The sequence below is a fragment of the Garra rufa genome, chromosome 22, assembly GCF_049309525.1.
Source record: "Garra rufa chromosome 22, GarRuf1.0, whole genome shotgun sequence".
Classification (NCBI taxonomy): domain Eukaryota; kingdom Metazoa; phylum Chordata; class Actinopteri; order Cypriniformes; family Cyprinidae; genus Garra; species Garra rufa.
Genome location: NC_133382.1, coordinates 31,664,453 through 31,687,553, shown reverse-complemented (window position 1 = coordinate 31,687,553; position 23,101 = coordinate 31,664,453). Strand labels below are relative to the sequence as shown.

The following is a 23,101-nucleotide window of genomic DNA, read 5'->3' as shown; positions in this document are numbered from 1 at the left end:
ATTAAACCAAAATAGGTTGTAAATTTTAAATCAAATACATACTAGAGGCATTAACAATAATCAAAAGGTGAATGTTTATTAATAAGCAATTAAAAAAAAAGCTTAATTATTTATTCAACTTATAAATCTTTATTTATTGAACATATTAATACAGTTGAGGTCAAAAGTTTACATACACCTTGCAGAATCTGCTAAATGTTAATTATTTACCAAAATAAGAGGGATCATGCAAAATGCATGGTATTTTTTATTTAGTACTGACCTGAATAAGATATTTCACATAAAAGACGTTAATAGTACACAAGAAAAATAGTTGAATTTATAAAAATGACCCTGTTCAAAGGTTTACATGCGTTTGATTCTTCTCACTGTGTTGTTACTTGAATGATCCACAGATGAGTTGTTCATGAGTCATGTTTGTCCTGAACAGTTAAACTGCCTGCTGTTCATCAGAAAAATCCTTTAGATTATTAGGCTTTTTAGTGTATTTGAACCTTTTCCAACAATGACTGAATGATTTTGAGACCCATCTTCTCACACTGAGGACAACTGAGGGTCTCATATGCAACAGTTACAGAAGGTTCAAACGCTCACTGATGCTTTGGAAAAAAAAAAAAAAATGTTTTTAAGACCTGGGGGTGAAAACTTTTGAACCAAATAATTATTAAGCCTAAATATCATATTTTTTTTCATTTAGTACTGGCCTTCAGAAGCTACAGAAGATACTCACATGTGTCCCAGAAGTCAAAATAAGTTTAAGTTTATAAATTAACCCTGATTTTTAAATTCAAAAAGTATTCACCCCCCCCCCCCCCCCCCCCCCCGGCTCTTAATGCTTTGTTTTTCCTTCTGAAGTCCCTCAGTTGTCCTCAGTGTGAAAAGATGGATTTCAGAATCATAGTCATTGTTGGAAAAGGGTTTAAATGCACAAAATGTTGAAAACACAAAGAATTTGTTGGACCTAAAGGATTTTTCTGAAGAACAGAGGGCAGTTTAACTTTTCAGGACAAGCAACTATCACTAAACAAACAAAACAAAACAAAACAAAACAAAACAAAAAACAGCTGTGAAACAATTAGGTAACAACACAGTATTAAGAATCAAGTATGTAAACTTTTAAACAGGGACATTTTTTTTAAATTCAACTATTATTTTCTCTTGTGGACTATATGTAAACAAATTTATGTAAAATATCTTATTCAGGTCAGTACTAAATAAATAATGCCATGCATTTTCTATGATCCCTCTTATTTATAATGCCTCTCAACTGTAAATGTTAATGTCCAACCCATTTTGGGTTCATTTTAAGCAAGAAATATAGTCATTTTAAAGCAATAGCTGAGTTAAACATTTAACCCAACCGCTTGGTCAAAACAATCCAGTTACTGGGTTTGTCCATTTTTGCTATACAATCTGTTCTTACATGAAATGACTTTTTTTTTTTCTGTAAATCGTAGTAAGAAGTATGATGGTCATTATTTTTTCCTCAGAAATAATACAATTAATATACGAAAAAAAATGAAAGCTGTTATAATGCTTGAAACCCGCTTTTTGTCTTTGACCCACGTAATCTAGAGATTTTCATTTAAGAGGGCCACTGATTGGACAAAAAATGAGTGTAGTGAAGGATAAGTCATCAAAATATTTAGTCCATTGTCTCGGAAGAGAGAGACTATAAATATAAAATGCATAACTATATGTGGACTAAAACACTTTTTTTTCCATGATTTCTTTTAAAGCTAACTTGCGGCTACTGACACTTTGGAAAACCATGTTGACACATACAGTACACGTATATTTTAAAATAATACGCATGTTTGAGATTCTTTCCAACCTTCTGTTTTGACTCCCTTTTTGGTGGGATGGTGGTAAAGCCTTAATTAAGGGGATCAAACATTAATCCCTCTCATAATTCGTACCCTTCTCTGAAGAGATTTACAAGTAGCTGTAAATCTTTGATTTACAATGCAAATTTACAAGCGGCCCATCTGTGCTTTATCTTTTTTAATATGTCTGTTGCCATAGAGGATTTATGAACTGTGTACTTTAATTTCCTTTTTTTTCCCTTTCAGCAAGTTTGGCCAGCTTATTTAGTCCTTCGGCACCTCGTTCATGTCATTTGACCAGAGAAAATTACTTTTGTATTAGCATTTGCTCTTGTTATGTGACATTCATAAATTCGTCATTCAAAAACCCACCAGACATTATTCAAGACAAAAAAACAAAACAAAAAAACAATTATGTCAATCTCTGTTGAGTGTTTTAAATCAATTCTTTAAATTGAGATCCTATTTTAAACCTTAATTTGGATTGTTATTTATGACACATGTCATGCATTACAAGTTTAATATTTCATATTTAATCAACACACTGGTAATCAGCATGGGACTTTTACAGGCAGTTAGCCGTGAGATGTTATCTAATGTCAGACATACGTGCACATACAGAGCTGCTAATCTTGTTCTACCGCAGAATCATGTTAAATGTGATTTCCGCCTCGTTATCTGTCTCTTCTCTGCTTCTGTTTCAGAACCTTGAGCTGTTTCCGTACCTAGCACCTGCTGTACACAGCCAGCATCTTAACCATCGTGGAACCTGATATAATTGGCTGATTTAAACCACCTTGCAAAGGCAGCGACTCTCTTAAGTCACTCACAGCTCAAATAACGCCACTCCACTAAAGAGCATGCAAGATTCATTCAACCTTTACAGTTGTTTCCCAGAGTCTGACGTTAGCATTTTGCAATACTTCTGACATTACACAATCAGGTAACTTTTTTCAATAGGCATATTCTACTTGTGCAGTCTCTAGTGTTTCTGTGAGCACAAGAATACATATAAAACATAGACATATTGGGTGCAGTTTAATAATATTAAATTACTGTTAGCGATGATGCATAACATGTTTCACAATTTTAATGCATTTTGAGATTGCCTTTTTGTGAAGGATTCATGCAATACTGTATTTTTGCCAGAATAAGATATCTTGGAAAATATCATAATTATGCTACCTCCCTGTGTTGTTATAGTTAACTACAACTAAAACTACACCCTTAAAAATGTTGGGTTGAAAACAACCCAGTGTTGGGTGAAATAGCTTTTTTATTGTTAAAAAATTACTTTATTTCTTGCTTAAAATAAAGCCAAAATAAGTTGGAGATTAAAATGTATTCATATGTTAAATAAGTTGAATAAATAATAATTAAATAAAAACAATTCTAAATTGCTTTTGATTAGATTAAATATTTATATTTTATATTTAACATTTGAAAATAGCTAACTCCAATAAAACAGCTAAAACTGAAACAAAAAATTAAGACTATTTAAAAATATAAAAACCAGTAATAACAGTACAAATATAAATTTTGTACAAAAAGCTAAAAAATGAAACTATAACTGAAAATATAAAAATAAAAGCTGATTCAGAATATTAATTAAAAAAAGCTATGACCACACTTTATTTTTACCATTACTTACAACTTGTGCCTTAATAAACTCCTAATTTGCTGATTATTAATAGTAAAAAATATATATTTTTAATTTTGTTAAATGAAATAAGATATAAATATTAGATTAAATATATATTTTTAAATTGCTAACTAAAATAAAACTTAAACTGAAATAAAAATTAATTACAACTATTTAGAAAAATTTAGAAAAACAATAATAACAGTAAAAATGTAAATATCATACAATAATAAAATGACAAAAAAATGTAAACTGAAACTGAAGACATAAAAATAAAAGCTAATTCAGAATATTAATAAAAACTATGATCACACTTAATTTTAAAATTATTATAAATGTTTTAAATGTAAATTATTTAAAAGAAATTGTTAATTTTGTTAAATGAAATAATATATAAATATTAGAATTAATATGTATTAATAACTATTCGATTTAATATAATAAAAGCTCATTTAGAATATTAATAAAAACTATGATCACACTTTATTTTAAGGACCAATTCTCGCTATTAACTAACATTAACTACAACTTTTGCCTCAATAAATTCCTAATTTTTTTAGACTCTTTTGCTCACCAAGCCTGCTTTTTTTATCCAAAATACAGCAAAAACAATAAAATGGTGAAATATTTGCTGCTCAAAAAACATGTATTATTATTATTATTATTTTGAAAACTGCTGAGAATTTTTTTCAGGTTTCTTTGATGAATAGAAAGTTCAGAAGAACAGCATCTATCTGAAATAGAAATATTTTGTAACATTATAAATGTTTTTATCATCACTTTAAAGCATCATTGCTAAATAAAAGTATAAATTTCTATAATTTAAAAAAACAATTTTTTACTGACTCCGAGCTTTTGAATGGTATAGTGTATAATGTTGCAAAAGCTTTTAATTTTAGATCAATGCTGATCTTTGGATCTTTCTATTCTTTAAAGAATCCTGAAAAAATTTAATTTTAAATATTGATAATATTAATATAAATAATAATAATAATAATAATAATAATAATAATAAAATGTTTCTTGAGCAGCAAACCAGAATATTAGAATGATTTCTGAAGGATAATGTGACTGGAGTAATAATGCTGAAAATGTAGTTTTGATCACAGGAATAAAGTACATTTTAAAATATATTCAAATAGAAAACAGTTATTTTAAATAGTAAAAATATTTCAGAATTTTTGACAGCTTTTTCAGTACTTCGGATCAAATAAATACAGGCTTGGTCAGCAGAAGAGACTTTAAAAACATTAAAAATCTTACTGTTCAAAAACTTTTGACTAGTAGTGTATACTAATAAAATACAATAAAAGTACACGGCTGCCTAGTGTAAAATGTCTAGTTAGGTAACTCACAACGTTTTGGATCATAGCTTTTTTCTTTCCCTCTTCTTTTCGTTCTCTCTCTAAATCATTAAGCCTGATTATACAGGGCCAATTGAATTGATTGACTGCTGATTTCTATCCACTCCCCCTAGCTGTGAGCTGGACACGTTGTGCTATAAATCAGAAAACTCAAGCCATTCTAGCTAATAGAATATCCTAACTCAGACTGGGCCATAAAAGGATTACAGTTCTTCATCTGTCCTCACCTAAGAGGCCGATCCGAAGCGCAGAGAGGCCGTTAGCATTCAACCTCAAAGAAATCCAACTCTTAATACAATATCCCAGAGATGGAGGGCACAGAGGAAGGGCGGAGTGATTGATCCATCACCATGGAGATTTTGTAAAGGAGGAAGGGAAGCTAAAAGCAAGAAGATTGAAATTGATTTTAGTTCTTAATGCTGCGCTGAGCTTGATTTATATTCCTCTGATGGAATGATTACCTGCTACGCTTGTCTTTTGTTTGTTTGCATTAATGTGTTTATGAGCGACTGTTGAGAGGAGGGGAGAGATACTGTCAGTTGCTCTGTCTGTGAATGGGGGCTGACAGCTCTAATAGCTGTTTGTGTTTTCGTGTCTGTCTGAGGGAGTGTTCTCCAAAATGGATTTGACAGCCGTTAAGGGTGTATACGCTACTCTGGTCATCTGTTATTTGACTGACAGATGTTTCAGGATGGGGAGGTAAAGATGGGTGGGCATCCCATTGAAATACTCGTGACCTTGTGGCTACGCATCCACCGCAGGCTTGTTCTGGCATGGTCTGGCTACTGAAAGACCTCGGGGAAGATGCCCTCCATCATGCCTGAGCTAGTATTGATTTGGATGCAATGTCTGGCGCAAATATGAAACGGTGTTCTATTCCCTGCACAGTTAGACAGGACGAGACATATTCGGGAATCCGGCCATGTGGAAACTGGAGTCTTCCTGAGCATGGTGTGCCGTGTGATTGCGTCCATTAAAGATGTCGAAATACACTTATTTTGGTCAATATTAAAATTTAAAAATGTTAGAATACCAGGTTTTCTACTGTAATTATGGTGCAGTACAACAGTCAAGTCAGTCTGGTTTTGAATATGTGCAGTCAAACCAGCTGGGACAAAAATATTGGTGTGTTTGGTAATTTCCAGGAAGAAAGATTTCTAGGAGGAAGATTTATTAGAAAGATTGCAACGAGAAAGGGTGCATTAATTTGTTTACAAATACAGTAAAATGTAATATTGTGAAATATTATTACAATTTAAAATATTTTTTTTCTATTTTAATCTATTTATTCCTGTGATGCAAAGTTGGATTTGTTTCAGCCATTATTCCAGTCTTCAGTGTCACATGATTCTTCAGAAATTAATGCTTAATATTTTTGTGAAAACTTTGATTTATTCTGTGATAAATAGAAAGTTTAAAAGAACAGTATTTATTTTTATTATTGAAAATATATTATTATTATTATTATTAATATATTATTGATTGAATATATTTTTGATATTATTGATTGAATTAAATTTAGTAAATGAATATATTATTGATATTATTGATATATTTTATTTATTCAGTTGAATTTTATTTCATATAATATTATTATTATTATTGGATTTATTTATTATTAGTATTATTTAATAATAATTTGATTTATTCTTTGATAAATAGAAAGTCCAAAAGAATAGTATTTATAATTTTATAAATTCATAATTTTTTTATAAAAAATGTATTAATAAATATATTATTGATTAAATATGTTATTTATATTATTATATTATTATTAAATCAGTGAATATATTGATTGAATTTATTTAATTGAATTTTATTGAATATTATTATTATTATTATTATTATTATTAATATTTTTATTGTATTTGTTTATTTTGACTTTCTTTCTTTCTTATTATTATTATTGAAAAAGCTTTGCAGGTCTTAATATTTTTATGGAAGTTTTGATTTATTCTTTGATATACAGAAAGTGCAAAAGAACAGCATTATTATTTTTTATTTAAAAATGCATTATTATGGAATATATTACTGATTGAATATATTATGGATATAATTGATTGAATTGAATTCAGTCAATGAGTATATTATTGATATTATTGATTTAATTTATTTATTCAATTGTCTTATTGAATATTATTGAATATATATTATTATTATTGGATTTATTTATTATTTAATTTATTTAATAATAATAATAATTATTATTGTTGTTGTTATTGAAAAAGCATTGCAGTTCTTAATATTTTTATGAAAGTTTTGATTCATTCTTTGATAAACAGAAAGTGCAAAAAGCAGTATTTATTATTTTTATTGAAAATGTATTATTATTGAATATATTATTGACTGAATATGTTATTAATACAATTGATTTAACTGAATTCAATTGGTGAATATATTATTGATATTATTGATTGAATTAATTTATTCAATTGACCTTTATTGAATGTTATTGAATATAATATTTTCAGATTGATTGATTTATTATTACAATTATATACAGGGGTTGGACAATGAAACTGAAACACCTGGTTTTAGACCACAGTTAGTATGGTGTTGGGCCTCCTTTTTTTGGCCAATAGAGCATTTCGTCTTTGGAATTGTCATATACAAGTCCTGCACAGTAGCCAAAGGCATTTTGAGCCATTCTCCTCTTGCAGATCAGGGGTCAGGTCACTATATGATTCTGGTGTAGGAAAATGTTATCTGACTCGCTCCTCCAAAACACCCCAAAGTGGCACAATAATATTCAGATCTGGGGACTATGCATGCCATGGGAGATGTCCAACTTCACTTTTCTTGGTCATCAGACCACTCTGTCACCTGTCTTGCTGTGTGTACTGGTGCATTATCATCCTGATACATGGTACCACCTTCAGAGTACAATGTCTGAACCATTGGGTGCACATAGTCAACGTTCACACCTGTTCTTACTGGTGGAATGTGCAGTCAGTGAAGATTGGCCACCAGGCTGCAAAAATATAGCCATGAAACCTCCAACATTATATTGGCCAGTGTTTCAGTTTCATTGTCCAACCCCACAGAGTGGTCTTATGAACAAGAAAAGTGAAGTTGGACATCTCCCATGGCCTGCATAGTCTCCAGATCTGAATATTATTGTGCCACTTTGGGGTGTTTTGGAGAAGCGAGTCAGATAACATTTTCCTACACCAGTATCATGTAGTGACCTGACCCCTGATCTGCAAGAGGAGAATGGCTCAAAATGCCTTTGGCAACTGTGCAGGACTTGTATATGACAATTCCAAAGACGAAATGCTCTATTGGCCAAAAAAAGGAGGCCCAACACCATACTAACTGTGGTCTAAAACCAGGTGTTTCAGTTTCATTGTCCAACCCCTGTATTTTTTTGTTTATTTCATTTTTTTTTCTTTTCTTTTTTTTATTATTACTGAAAAAAACATTGTGGTGCTTAATAATTTTGTTTGATAAATATAAAGTTCAAAAGAACAGTATTTATTAAAAAAAAATCTTTAAAAATTTGCACTGACACCTTTTCAACTTTTGAACGGTAGTTTATATAATTTTTGTATAGTATATATTAAATTCAAAAAGTTTCTACCGAGTTTTATATTAGAGTGACCATATTCTCAGAATCCAAAAAGAGAACACCCTCCGCAGGATGGGCTTGACTTGTAAATATATGCTGAAGGCAATTGGTTGCCTTGCCTTTAAACACTATTTTCATCTTTTCTGTTATGTTAAATGCCACATTTGCTTTCCCTTTATAATATTCACTTATGTTGTATATTTGAATATCATAAAATAACACGAGTGAATTACTTTTTTTATTTAACATTAAATTGTTAAACCGAAACGCATAAAAAAAAAATGTTTATTTAAAAAAATGAGTGTTTGATCATGTCCAAATACACATTCAAATATATTTAACTAACTTTAATTTTACACTAACTGTAATATAAATATTAGAAAATGTTATCTTTTAAATGGTCAGGATCATTATTGCATATATTATTTAGTACTCCTCAAAATATTAACTAAATAGAACTTAACTATATATTACAATTATTTAATTGAATAAAAGTTACACTTAAAGTGTTTGGTCACATTTGACTGCCAAAGAGTATGAGAACATATTAATGATGCCTCTTTATCACTACCCAGAGTAAAATGCGATTGTAAAGCGTATTCAGAGTAGTTATCAATAAACGCAATCAATGTACATTATGTGTTAATAATTACTCTAAATTGCTGCAAATATAGAAAAACTGCTGTCTATCCTACTTAAACCCATTCGAACCACGTGACCGCGCGGCGGCGAGATCAAAGCGTGTCGCAACTCTGTTTCTCTATGGCTTTGCAGCGCAGCTCCTCGTTTGTTTTGTTTTGACAATTGGGTCTTTCACGTCATCAGACAGGTACCTCAGAATAATGCCGGTGGGCAGTGGCTGCATTTAAAGTGTTGAATTAATGACGGTCAGTGAAATGAGGTAAAAAAAAAAACCCGGACATTTTATGATATTTTACAAAATCCCGCCGGACATAATTTTATAGCCAAAAAGGAGGACATGTCTGGGTAAAAGAGGACGTATGGTCACCCTATTTTATATATCAGTTCACAGACCACGACTAGGCCCCAGTTCATAAAGTAATATCAAAATTTCCATAATTTCATTTGAATAAAGTATTTGTTTTTGTCATATTAAAATACAAATTGTAAAATTTCACTCCTATTAGTATCCACCCACTAACTTCCCAGAAATTCCCGTCTCAAATTGCCATTGTTAAATTATGTAACTGAGGCTGTTCTGCTTGTGTTTGAGATGTCTGAGTCTGGTTTTACTTCACAGTATCCTAAGAGCCTGGTAAATGACCTCAGGGCGAGCAGCGCGCCATCCCAGTGTTATGTTGAAAGTGGTACAACTACAAATACAGCATGTACATACCAGCTTTGATATTTCCCTTTACAGACATGCTGACACATGTCCTCTCCTGAAAAACCCAAACATGCACGCTGTCTCCTCTACATCCCTCCTCTTACTTCCACTCTTTCACCATCATTCATTTTCACCTTCTCTCAGCTCTCTGCAGCTCATCATTTCAAAAAGAAGCCCTTCATCATGTCGAGAGTGTGTATGTGTGTGTGAATTGCCGGTATAAGGCAGCGTTAGCCCAGATGAAAACACACTCTTGACAGGGGATTGGTGAATATCGGCTCTTGAGGTCCTGGCAGATTTTTTTTTTTTACATGGCGGTCAGATTACTGTGTGTGTGAGGAAAATCTGACTGAGCCTGGTCGACTCCGGCAAAAGCCAGGTTAATGTTAACATCAAATGGCATTCGCAACCCATATTTCAGGGTGAAACCGGATATTCAAAAAGAAAAAAATGTACTTCAAATACATTTTGCTCTTTATTTATCTATGTCTGTCTCTCTTTCATGCACTGTTACACTCTCATTCCATCTGTTGGGTACGTTTATCGTATCTGTGACCTTATCATACTGCTCTTTTTTTTTTTTCATAAACACCTCAGAGTTATCTTACTGCCGCTTACCTAATTCTATTTCCTCACTTTCACATTAATACAGAATCTCCTACTAAATCTTTCCTTTCTCACACTTTTTGGATTTCTTGTGATGAATAACTTGACTAATGGAGACCTATTTAACTCTAAGATTCCAGTGTTAAATATTTATCAGTGGTTAATGAGAGCAGTTATCTCAGCTTTTTAGAAGATAGAGAGATGGAAGATTAAACTTGTTCTATTCTTGTTCTGTAATATTTGCCATCTGCTCTTTTTCTCTTTTTTTCAGAGTGTTTTTTTCCTTCTGATTCAACAGATCCATTTTTCTAAATGGCTGTTTGTGTTTTTATTTAGAGTCTAGGAAGTCTGGAGCCAGCAGAAGCTCTATAAAATGTTTTTTTTTTATCTCTTTCAGTGAGTGTGTAGATTATTGTGTGCCTACAGTTATGATATAGTTTGACTGGTCGATTATTGGTTGGTATTTTGTAGTCTTTGTTTTACCCATCTTCTTTCTTATTTTTTGTTGTCTCACTATGTTATGATTAAAAATTGAAAAAAAACTAAATAAAAAATCTTGCATGTAGATGTAATGAAGTACATTAATATTATTTTAAAGATAATACTGTCAAACATAATATAAATTATTGTTATATAAATTTATAGATATATATTTTTATTTTTAATAAAAAATGAAGAATAAATCATTGTAGAAAAATGAGTAATGTTTTTTAATATGTATATAATGTATTTTTTAATATATACACACTACCAGTCAAAAGTTTTTGAACAGTTAGATTTTTTGTTTTTAAAGATGTCTCTTCTGCTCACCAAGCCTGCATTTATTTGATCCAAAGTACAGCAAAAACAGTAAAATCTTGAAATATTTGTACTATTTAAAATAACTGTTTTCTATTTGAATATATTTTAAAATGTAATTTATTCCTGTGATCAAAGCTAAATTTTCAGCATCATTACTCAAGTCTTCAGATTAATATGCTGATTTTCTGTTCAAGAAACTATTGTTATTATTATTAATATTATTATCAATATTTAAAACAGTTGAGTAATTTTTTTCAGGATTCTTTGGTAAATAGAAAGATTCAAAGTTTCACATTTATCTGAAATAAAAAGTAACATTACACATGATACTATTCAGTCAATATATTATAATTATAGAAATTAATACTTTTATTTAGCAAGGATTCTTTAAATTGATCAAAAGGGATGATAAAGACATTTATAATGTCATAAAAGATTTTTATTTCAGATAAATGCTGTTCTTCTGACCTTTCTATTCATCAAAGAAACCTGAAAAAATTCTACTCGGCTGTTTTCAACAACAAAAAACATAATAATGATAATAATAAATGTTTTTAAAATCAGAATATTAGAATGATTTCTGAAGGATCATGTGACTGGAGTAATGATACTAAAAATTCAGCTTTAAAATCACAGGAATAAATTACATTTTATTATATTCAAATAGAAAACAGTTATTTTTAATAGTAAAAATATTTCTACATTTTACTGTTTTTGCTGTACTTTGGATCCAATAAATGCAGGCTTGGTGAACAGAAGAGACTTCTTTAAAAAAAAAAAAAAAAAACTTTAAAAATCTTTAAAACTTTTGACTAATAAAAAAAATACAAACATTTTTACAATAAATTCATTTTATTAAATTAAGTTAGCTTTTATTATGTAATTATGTTTGTTATTTTATCATGTAAGAGTATGTTGTATGTCATTTTATAATAGCAAACCATTGAGGATAGTATTAGCAATGCCAAGGTCATCCTTTTAATTCCCAGAGACAGCAAGAACTGCTAAAATATGTACCTTGAATGCAATGTAAATCACTTTCTGCCAAAAGCATAAATGTAAATGCATAAAATTTCCAGTCAAGTGTAGCCTGTAACCTTATTTCTCGTATGCCTCCAGCTTTTATGAATGGCTTCTCTTCATCAGTTAAGTGACTTGTCCCATTAATACTCAGACGCAAATGTATGAATTACAGCTCCAGCGGCTCCTGCTGAATTCATTGTCCTTATGTTACCTGGGGATCAAGTATCAGCCAGAGGGCATGTGACACTTTGTCTTTATATAAAGCCAGTAAGACATTCCACAGGGCCATTGGCTTCCAGCAGTCATAAAAAACAGCGTCCCATAGAGCTGTTCTCCTGTTGGCCGGGATAATGATTTCATAGAGGAAAGAAAGAAAGCGTAAGTCAACACTTAAGTCAAATGGAATATGTGTGGCGAATCATTCGAAGTGTTTCCGAGCGCTCTGGGAAGAGAGCGTGCTAAGGACTCTTGCAGAATGTCATCTGCTTATGCGTGTCGTGACGCCGGCGGCCCTCAGGCACCCCTCGGGCTGAACTGAGTCTGCCCTTCTGCGTTCGACTCTGCTACAAAAGCTCTCGCTCCACGCTGTGGTCACAGGCTGCACTGCTTCTGTTCAAGTCATCTCGAAAAGCCTCTTTATGTGCATACATATGAAGTAAAGAAACATCCTCAGATAAGCCATCAGCATTGTGGCGCATTTTATAGCTGTCAAGTTATTCTTGGCAACTGGAAAGATCCATTTACATGCTATAATGTAATATAAAACTGCTGATGTTTTATCTCTGAAATTCTTCATGCTCAGCCATTCTGCTTTTTTTTCAGAGATTAATCCTTGAAACTGAATCTCTGGTGGAGAAACGGCATCACGTCCAACGCTTGTTCTGCACTTTTGAACTAATAAAGCCATTGAGAAAATTTTAAGCCATTACTTAATGGAAGCTTAATGCAGTGTGTCAAACGTAATGACTTTTCCCTGTGTCTGAATACAGACGTCCTACAATTACATTTCATGTGTTTTAAGCTAATCCAAATGAAGTAGTGCTAGCAAAGGCAGCGTTAAAGGCGATAACTCCAGTGGCAGAGTGACTTGTTTGGGTTGTTGCTTGGCCTACTTAGATAGAACTCTCATTTCTCATGGCGTCAGGTTTCTACAGGTGCGTTTTGGATTGACCAAACGTAATCACATTTGATATTAGGAAGGCCACTTAGGTTATGTTAAACATACTGACATTTAATACTTGACGCACTTTTCCTTTGTACACATATGCGCTAGCACTCTCACACTTTTCTAGTTACACCTGAAAGCCTATATCGGGGGAGCATGACTAAGGGATGGCATGGGGTGGAGTTATTTTGGGATCCCTGGGAAAAGGTCTCACGTAGACGGTAAGGGAGATTTGATGAGTGGTAATGGGGCAGGGGTGTGTTTTTGTCAGTATGCGCATGAGTGCGTGTTTATGTGTGTCATCTAATGGAAAAATCAGCAGATGGCTTGTCTCCATTACTCCCTCTGTGGAGATACTGTGTGGCCCCTTCTTGTCTGTGTTGGCCCCTGGGATGGGGAGAGGCTGGAGTTTCGACCTGGAGTTTCAGAGGTTAGAAGAGTGCATGGTACAGTTCAGATAGCAACATGACTCCATTCTGAAATTCCCACGTTTATTTTGTGACTCTTTATGTGAGTGTTTGTGTACTGGGTGGATTACCTTTTTATGCTGTCCCCATCAGTATGTACCTAGAGATTATCCAGAGTCTAGACGTCGTAAAAATGTGTCGTCTTAATATAATTAAAGGATTAGTTTAACCTAAAAAAATAATTTTATCATGAATGTGTGTGTTTACATACACACATTAATCCTTTGGCCTAATAATCTGACAGTTTGTAAGGTCATACATAGTTCAAATTCATTAACCAGTGCTGTTATATCAGGTTGAAGCCATAAACTTGTTGTGCACCAAGATTTTTACACCAATTTTGCTATGCATATAGACTTCTAAACTAGTCTGATGTGTTTCGGACTCTTTGCATTGTATAGTTTTTAAAATACATTTGACTTTTTATGGTTCTGAGCATATACTTGTGCATATAAACTTTTTTGTTTCATTCCAAATGTTGTTCTAAAGCAACATTGACGTTCACTTCTAAATTCAGATTTCCTGATAATTTACTCACCCCCATGTCATCCAAGATGTTCATATCTATCTTTCTTTCTTTCTTCAGTTAAAAAGAAATAAAGGTTTTTGAGGAAAACATTCCATATAGTGGACATCAATGGTTGCCAACGGGTTAAAGATTCAAATTGCCGTTTCAATGCAGATTCAAAGGGCTCTACATGATCCCAGCCAAGGAATAATATATACTTTTTAATCACAAATTCTTGTCTTGTATCATCTCTTCGATGCACATGTGCGTCTTCACGCATTACATAATCAAAAGGTCATATGTGGTTAGTTACTGTACGTTACTCCATCTCATTTTCTCCTCCAACTTCAAAATCGTCCGACATCGTTGTTTTTACCTTTTTTTGTAAAGGTCGTTTGACTTTCATTGCATGTTCACTTTGTAAACTCTGGGTCGGTACTTTTGCTTACGTCATGTGTGACCTTTCCAATGTGGTTACGTAATGCCTGAAGTCGAGCTAGTGCAAGATGAGCATTTGTGGAAAAAAGTATATAAATGTATATTTTTTATTTAAAAAAAAATGACTGATTGTTTCGCTAGATAAGAGCCTTATTCCTTATCTGGAATCATTTAGAACCCTTTGATGCTGCATTGAAACTGCAGTTTGTACCTTCAACCTGCTGGCCACCATTGAAGTCCACTATATGGAGAAAAATCCTGGAATGTTTTCCTCAAAAACCTTGATTCTTTTTGACTAAAGAAAAAAAAAAAACAATATCAAAAACAGATTGGCCCTGCCTGTTGACTAAATCCAGCAGTGACGTTCTACAATGTTGTCCGTTGACGTTGTAAGCAATCATGTTGCCGAAAATTGTGTAATCACTGTCCAAATGTGCAGTACTTACCAGTGACCAGATTCATAAACACGATATAGTGATTCACAAGCTAGGAAGCTGATTGAGACGCACCCAGTGTGTTTTAAAATCATCTTAAAATGTCAAACATGTTTGATATTCTTTGACTAGATAGAATCATAGTCTGACACTAAAATACTCATTATACGCTACATGGTTTTTAATGAAATTTAACAACTCTGACTGGCCAAAATCTAGTTCTGACTTTTGGCAACTAGTGTTGACTCCTCCAGATTGCAAGTTGCGCTAAATCTGAGCAAAAGTTGTGCAGTGTAGATTCTGATCTTTCTAACCTTGCAATTTTTTATTTTTCTCTTTCAGGATGGACAGGCGGTTCTGTTAGACGACGTTTCTCTCATGCCTCGTTTGTTCAAGCAGATACATGAAGCGGCAGAAGGTTTTAAGCCAAAGCAGCAACACTCTAAGGAACAAACAAATGAGCTGTCTTTTCACATGATGCCTCCAGCTACTTACAAATAGGGTTGATATATGGACGAGAGGAGTACGATACAAAAAGAGAGACACCGGAGCGGCGATTCCGTCGCAGGCTATGGGGGCCATGGTGACCTAGAGTCAGTATTCGTTTTCTGGCTGGACAACTTCATTCCAGTTTAATCCCTGCTTGTTCTCTTTGTCTTCTACCTCCATATCAGAGTGAGGCGCCACCCTCTCTCTGTTCCTGTTACCCACTTGGCCAAGACAGCTATGGCTGGAGTGAGGAAGTTGGCACGAGTAGTCAGGCACCAAGGTCTCCATCGCCTGATCCTTGCACTCATCCTCTTCTGTCTACTCTCCATGGCCTACTTGGCTTATCATGTCAGTGCTGGCCCCAAGATCAAGGAGGCCCCTGTGCCGTTACCTCTGGGGGACTGTGTAGCTACATCAGTCGTTGGTGGTGGACAAAGGTCTCCGCTGTTCCTGCCATCCCAGGTCAGCCAGCGGCGACACTCTGCGAGGACAGCAGACACCTCTCGGGCGGAACCTGTGGTGTTACTCTTTGTGGAAAGCATCTACTCCCAACTCGGACAAGAGATCGTTGCCATTTTGGAGTCGAGCCGTTTTCATTATCGCACTGAAATTGCCCCGGGAAAGGGGGACATGCCTCCTTTGGCTTGGCGAGGTCGTGGCCGATACACACTCATTGTTTATGAGAATCTGCTTAAGTACGTCAACTTGGACTCTTGGAACCGCCAGTTACTGGATAAATACTGCCAAGACTATGGTGTGGGAATCATTGGCTTCTATCGGGCGAATGAAAACTCCCCATCCAGCGCTCAGCTTAGAGGCTTCCCTCTCTTCTTGCGTTCAAACCTGCCACTTTGGGATTACAGAGTCAACCCTGCTGCACCCTTGCTCTACATCACCAAACCTAATGAGCTGGAACCTGGCCCTCTACCTGCAGACAACTGGACCACCTTCCTGTCCAACCACAGCACTTATGAGCCTGTGCTGTTAGCTAGCCCCAGACCAGCAGAACCCAATCAGCTCCCAACACATTCACACCAACAGAGAGCACTGCTGGCTACGGTTATGCAGGACTTAGGCCTTCACGACGGGATCCAACGGGTGTTCTTTGGAGGTAGCTTGACTTTTTGGCTGCACAAACTGCTCTTCGTGGATGCTGTGGGTTATTTAACTGGCAGAAGGCTCAGCCTCTCGTTGGACAGATTTTTGCTTGTGGATGTGGATGACATCTTTGTTGGGAAGGAGGGGACACGCATGAAAGTGGCAGATGTCGAGGTACGAGACTTAAAAAGTTATTAAGTGTAATGCAATTTATTTCATAATTTATTTTTTTAAAGAGTTTTCTAGGTGTAAGACATAGCATGCTTGCCAAAACTACCATCACTATTACTATTACTCATATTTAGTGATAGGGCTGTATGATTGAAGAAAAAAATCATTAAAAAAGTATGTAAAATGCTATTTTTTAAAGCTCCAGGTTTGCTGTGTCATATAAAGCTGTTGCTGCTTTTATGTTATGGACACAGACATCATTTAATTGGGTTTTATGTTGAGTTGGGAATGAGTTATACACACATTCTCAAAATCCTTGCAGCATTGCATGGAATAATTTTAAGTGAGATGCATCGGTTTATAAGAATGCAGACAGGCAGTAGAACAAATTATATTGAGTCCACGATTTACTTAAAATGAGGGCACAAATAATTTTTTTACACGATTTACTTTAAACTAAGGAACACCTTTGTAAATTTTTGTGCACAATTTAGTAAACCAAGGGAATGAATTAGTAAATCGTACACACAATTTGATTTAGTAAACCGAGGGAATGAATTAAAACAAACATAAGCAAGATTGAGTAAACCGAGGGAAAGAATTTGTAAATCGTAAGCATGATTTAGTAAACTGAGGGAACCAATTAGTAAACTGAATGCACGATTTTGTAAACCGAGGGAGCGAACTAGTAAATCAAAAGCACGTTTTAGTAAACTGAGGTAACGATCGAGTAAATCGCATGCACGATTTAATGAACTGAGGGAACAAATTAGGTAAGCGTGCCAAAAGAATTAGGTAAGCGTGCACAAGATTTAGTAAACCGAGGGAATGAATGAGTAAATCATACGCACATTTTAGTAAACTGAGGAAACAAATGAGTAAATCGCACGCACGATTTAATGAACCGAGGGAACAAATTAGTAAATTGTAAGCACAATTTAGTAAACTGAAGGAATGAATTAGTAAATCGTACAAATGATTTAGTAAACTGAGGAAATGAATTCGTAAGGCATGGACACAATTTAATAAACAGATTATAAACAGAGGGAACAAATGAGTAAATCATGCGCACAATTTACTTTTGTTCCCCTGCATGTCATGTGTAGGGTTCTGTACTCTTGTAATATTTTACAGTAAAATAAAAACATTTAGTATTAATAAAACATTGTTTTTTTTTTGTGCATCTCTAAAATTACAGTGCTAATATTTATGAAATTTAAAATGTTAAACCAAATAAAAAATAATTGAGTGGCTTGTTGATTATTACTTTTAAGCAGGCGGTCTTAAGAGTAGGTTTTCCCCCCTATGGTAGCCGATGAAAAAATGATACCATAGACTTGCACTGAACCAAAGAGTTCAGTCAGTTCTAGTGACTGGAATATTACAAGACTTGTGGGTGGTTGTTTTGACTTGAGTCAGTTTGCAACCACCTAGCAACTGCCCAGATCACCCTAGCAACAGGCAAAACCACATAGAAGATCTTAGCAACCATCATTTACATTTTTATGAGAAAATGTAAAAGAAAAAAAAACTTGTTTGTTGATATGATATCATCAGTTTGTGGAGTTGATAGGGATTCAGACATCAATCAGACCTGACCCAGTTTGTCTTCCATCAAAGGTGTATTTTGTTTAAATAATCCAAACTCTTTATCCTCAGAGCTTCTCTCTGACGGCCGTCACACTCCCAGAGCTCCTCCATGACTGAATTGAAGCTAATGAATTAGCACACTTAATACGGATCAGGGAGATGTATTCTCTCTCTGCCGTTGTTTATAGAGAGACGTGATTATTGTGCGAGAGGGAGAGCTTGTTTGTAATGCAGTGGAGCATGGTATTCTTTTTCTTTTACAATCTCTCTCTCTCTCATTCCCTCTCTCTCCCATCTCCTGAGAGTGAAAGAAGGCTCTCGCTGAAGGCTAGCATGGGGCTAATTAGACTGGCTCACTTTTTAATTTGAGCAGATAAGTTCTCATAGGGGGTTCTGTGTGGCCCACCACACCAAAAGCAGTGTCATGCCTGAGGTTTTTGGTTTCACATTTCTCTCTCTCTTTCCCTTGCTTTTTTTCTCTGGGTAAGAGCTATGATTTTTCATCTTTTGTTCCTATCCTTATTTCTTCTCACCCTTTATCTTTCTTGCCTTTCTTGTCTCTGGAAGATATGCCCTCTTTTATCTACCTCTTCTCCAACCTGCATCTGTAAAATATCAAAATAATATACTTGATATAACTAGGACTGGCGGTATTGCTGGAAGACTATGTGATGGTAGAAATGTGTCAGCCTGAAACTTTTATATAATGCTAGATGTATCTGTGGTTATCAGGACACACTTTGTTATTTAATACAGAATTGAGGTGATATGATGCAATTCTGAGTTATAAAGTCAGAATTCCGAGTTTTTTTTATATGAGATATAAACTCAAAATTCTGAAGAAAAAAAAAGCCAGAACTGTGAGATATAAACTTTACCTTACAATTATTACTTTTTTCTCATAATTGTGAGATATAAACTCGCAATTGCGAGTTATAAAGTCTAATTCTGAGGGGGGGAAAGACTGATAATTCTGACTTTATAACTTGCAATTGCGAATTTATATGTCACAATTATGAGAAAAAATTGTGACATAGAAACAGATTTTTGAGAAAAAAGTCAGATTTGCAAATTATCTCATGATTCTGACTTTATTTCTTTCAATTGAGTTTACAATTCTGAGAAAAAAGTCAGATTTGCGAGATATAAACTTGTAATTCTAAGAAAAAAAGAATTGTGAGTATATCTAGCAATTCTGACTTTATTTCTCAGAATTGCAAACTTTTTCTCTCAAAATTGTGGAAGCCTGTTTCTGCCACTGAATAAAAAATAGAAAAAGGTAATTGCGAGTTTTTATCTCACAATTCTGACTTTTTCTCTCAATTGTGAGTTTATGCCTCGCAATTCTGGCTTTTTCCTCATAATTGCCTAATGCAAACTCAAAATTGTAAGTTATAAAGTCAGAATTATGAGACATAAACTTGCAATTTGGACTTTTTTCTCAGAATTGTGAGATTTAAAGAATTCCAAGAAAAAAGTTCTTGCATGTCTGAAAGTCTGAATTGCAAGATACGCAATTGCGAACTCGCATTTGTGAGAAAAAAGTCCGATTTGCAAATTATCTCATAATTCTAACTTTATTTCTCACAATTGAGTTTATGTCACACAATTCTGAGTAAAAAGTCCGATTTGTGGGACATAAACTTGCAATTGTGAGAAAAAAGTCAGAATTGTGAGATAAAAAACTAATGGAAAAAAAGCCAGAACTGTAAGATATAAACTTGTAATTCTGAGAAAATAAAAGTCAGAATTGTGTGTATATCTCGCAATTCTGAGATTCTTTTTTTCACTAAAATTTCGGAAGCCTATTACTGCATATTTTTTTTATATAAAAAAAGGTAATTGCGAGTTTTTGTCTCACAATTCTAACTTTTTTAACAGAATTGTGTGATATAAACTCACAACTGCAAGAAATAAAGTCAGAATTACGAGATCTTGCAAATCTTTTTTCTCACAAATGCGAGTTTGTTTCTTGCAATTCTGACTTTTTTCTCACAATTCTGACTTTTTTTCTCAGAATTGTGCGATATAAACTTACAATTGCAAGAAATAGTCAGAATTATGAGAACTTGCAAATCAGGCTTTTCTCCCAAATGCGAGTTTCTTGCAAATCGGAGTTTATATCTCGCAATTCTGACTTTTTTCTTGCAATTCTAATATTGACATGTTCTCAGAATTGAGAACAGAGTGAGTTTATATCTCATGAAATTGCAAGATATAAAGTCACAATTCTGAGAAAAAAGTCAGAAAAAGGTTTTAACACATGGTTATTCACTACATCTGCAACTGTCTTTGTAAAACTCCAAAAATAACAGTTTTGCAAGATATCACTGTGACTCATACTGTGATATAACGTTCATTCCGCCCACCCTTGTATCCTACAGTAGCTTCATACAATATACCCCAAAATAATGATGCTCATTATTATCTAAGTTATTTAGACAGTATACAAAAATTGATGTTTACCGCAGTTAAAATGTTTGTTTTTTTTCCTCCTTACCAGGCGCTGCTTCACACACAAAATAAACTCCGTTCTCTGGTACCTAATTTCACCTTTAATCTGGGATTCTCTGGCAAGTTTTTTCATACAGGTATGAAGGAGTTGATATAGTATGAGTTATACAGATAAAACAATCTCCACCTCCACACGCTTATTCATGGTCTCTATCTGGTCTTGCTGTTCAGGTACAGATGAGGAAGATGAGGGTGACGACACACTGCTTCGACACCGGCAGGAGTTCTGGTGGTTCCCGCACATGTGGAGTCACATGCAGCCTCATCTCTTTCACAACGTCAGCGTACTCGCAGAACAAATGAGACTTAATAAACAGTTTGCACAGGTCAGAATCTGCCCTGATACTGTACATATAAAATAATGTGCTGTTGAATTGTCGATTCTGATTGGTTTATACATAATATTAATTTGATTTTGCATGGGTATGAAGTAATCCCAGGTTGTGTTTCTTTCAGGAGCATGGGATCCCCACAGACATGGGTTACGCCGTAGCCCCTCATCACTCAGGTGTGTACCCTGTGCACAGTCAGCTCTATGAGGCCTGGAAGAGTGTATGGGGCATTAAGGTGACCAGCACAGAAGAATATCCTCATCTCAGGCCTGCCCGCTACCGCAGAGGCTTCATACACAACGGCATTCAGGTAGGAACTCAACCATGTGTCTTGTGGGGCATTTACATAAGATGTTCGGGTGCATTCTAGTGTCTAGCAGAACAGCAATAAAATGTAGCACAGGATGCATTTTTAAAATGCTATTTTTACTGCTTATGGTGCAAAATGCACAAAAACTACGATGCAGCGGATAAAGACATCCACGTGAATGCATGTCGCTTCAGCAGAGGTGCTTTTAAAGGAGATGAATTTAAAGACGTGTGTAAAGATTGCTGTCTAACAGCTAATGCATGCAACCTGCTGTCAACAATTGCATATATTAATGTGTCAGTTATAAACAATTATCACAAACATCACAGTTATCACAATTAGATTTTATCTCATAATTTAGATTTTTTTTACTTGCAATTGTGAGTTTACGTCCTGCAATTCTGACTTTTTTTTTCTCATAATTGCGTATTACGCACTCACATTTCTGACTTTTTTCTCTCAACTCGCAATTGTGAGTTATAAAGTCAGAATTGCGAGATAAAAAACTCACAGTTCTGAGAAAGTCTTAAGAAACAGACTTTTTCAGAAATGTGTTTGTTTCTCGCAATTCTGACTTTTTTCTTGCAGTTATGAGAAAAAAAGTCATTTAGGTATACTGACACATCCAAATTTATAGCAAACATGCTTTATAGTTCCCTGCAGTGGTATAGATTTTTAAAAATAGTGGTATCAATTTACATTAAGATTTCATTTAATCAAATTGAGTTAATTTATTAGGTATCATACACTAATACTTTTACAGCATTTCTTAAAAAGGGTAACGGTCAAAAGTTTGGAATAATTAAGATTTTTTTTGTGTGTGTGTGTTTTTGTAAAAATACAGTAATAATAAAATCAGTAAAATAATAAAAACTAACATTTAAAAAAATATTTTAATTTAAAGGAACTTTTTTATTTGAATATATTTTAAAGTTTAATTATTTCCTGTGAAATTGTTAGTATATCTTGCAATTCTGAGAAAAAAAGAACCTCAGAATTGTGAGATATACTCTTTTTTTCACTTCCTTTTCTAATAAAAAAAGTTAATTGCGAGTTTTTATCTCACAATTCGGACTTTTTTCCTCACAAATTTAAGTTTTCGTCTCGCAATTTTGTCTTTTTTCTCAGAATTGTGTGATATAAACTTTTTCTGACAAATGCGAGATTTGCAATTCTGACTTTCTTCTCACAGTTCTGAGTTTATATCTTGTAATTCTGACTTTTTTATTTTATATATTATAATTTATTCCTGTGACGCAAAGCTGAATTTTTCTTCAGTCTTCAGTGTCACATAATCTTTCAGAAAGCATTGTAATATGATGATTTGCTTGTCAATTATTATTGGTGCTCAATTAATAATAATGTTTTTTATCAATGTTGAACAGTTTTTGCTGCCTAATATTTTTG

At 33.8% G+C, this 23,101-nt stretch overlaps 1 protein-coding gene across 2 annotated transcripts in view; it reads left to right on the top strand.

Annotated features, from left to right (window-relative positions):
• The window catches only part of ndst2b (N-deacetylase/N-sulfotransferase (heparan glucosaminyl) 2b), a 100,425-nt gene that overhangs the window by 64,276 nt on the left and 13,048 nt on the right, over positions 1–23,101 (top strand). For both annotated transcript variants that reach the window (XM_073827789.1, XM_073827788.1), the window contains 4 exons: positions 15,533–16,951; positions 21,042–21,129; positions 21,224–21,378; positions 21,509–21,694. In XM_073827789.1, the coding sequence (XP_073683890.1) occupies positions 15,917–16,951; positions 21,042–21,129; positions 21,224–21,378; positions 21,509–21,694 (1,464 nt within the window). In that variant the 5' untranslated portion in view covers positions 15,533–15,916. The remainder of the gene's footprint in view (positions 1–15,532; positions 16,952–21,041; positions 21,130–21,223; positions 21,379–21,508; positions 21,695–23,101) is intronic.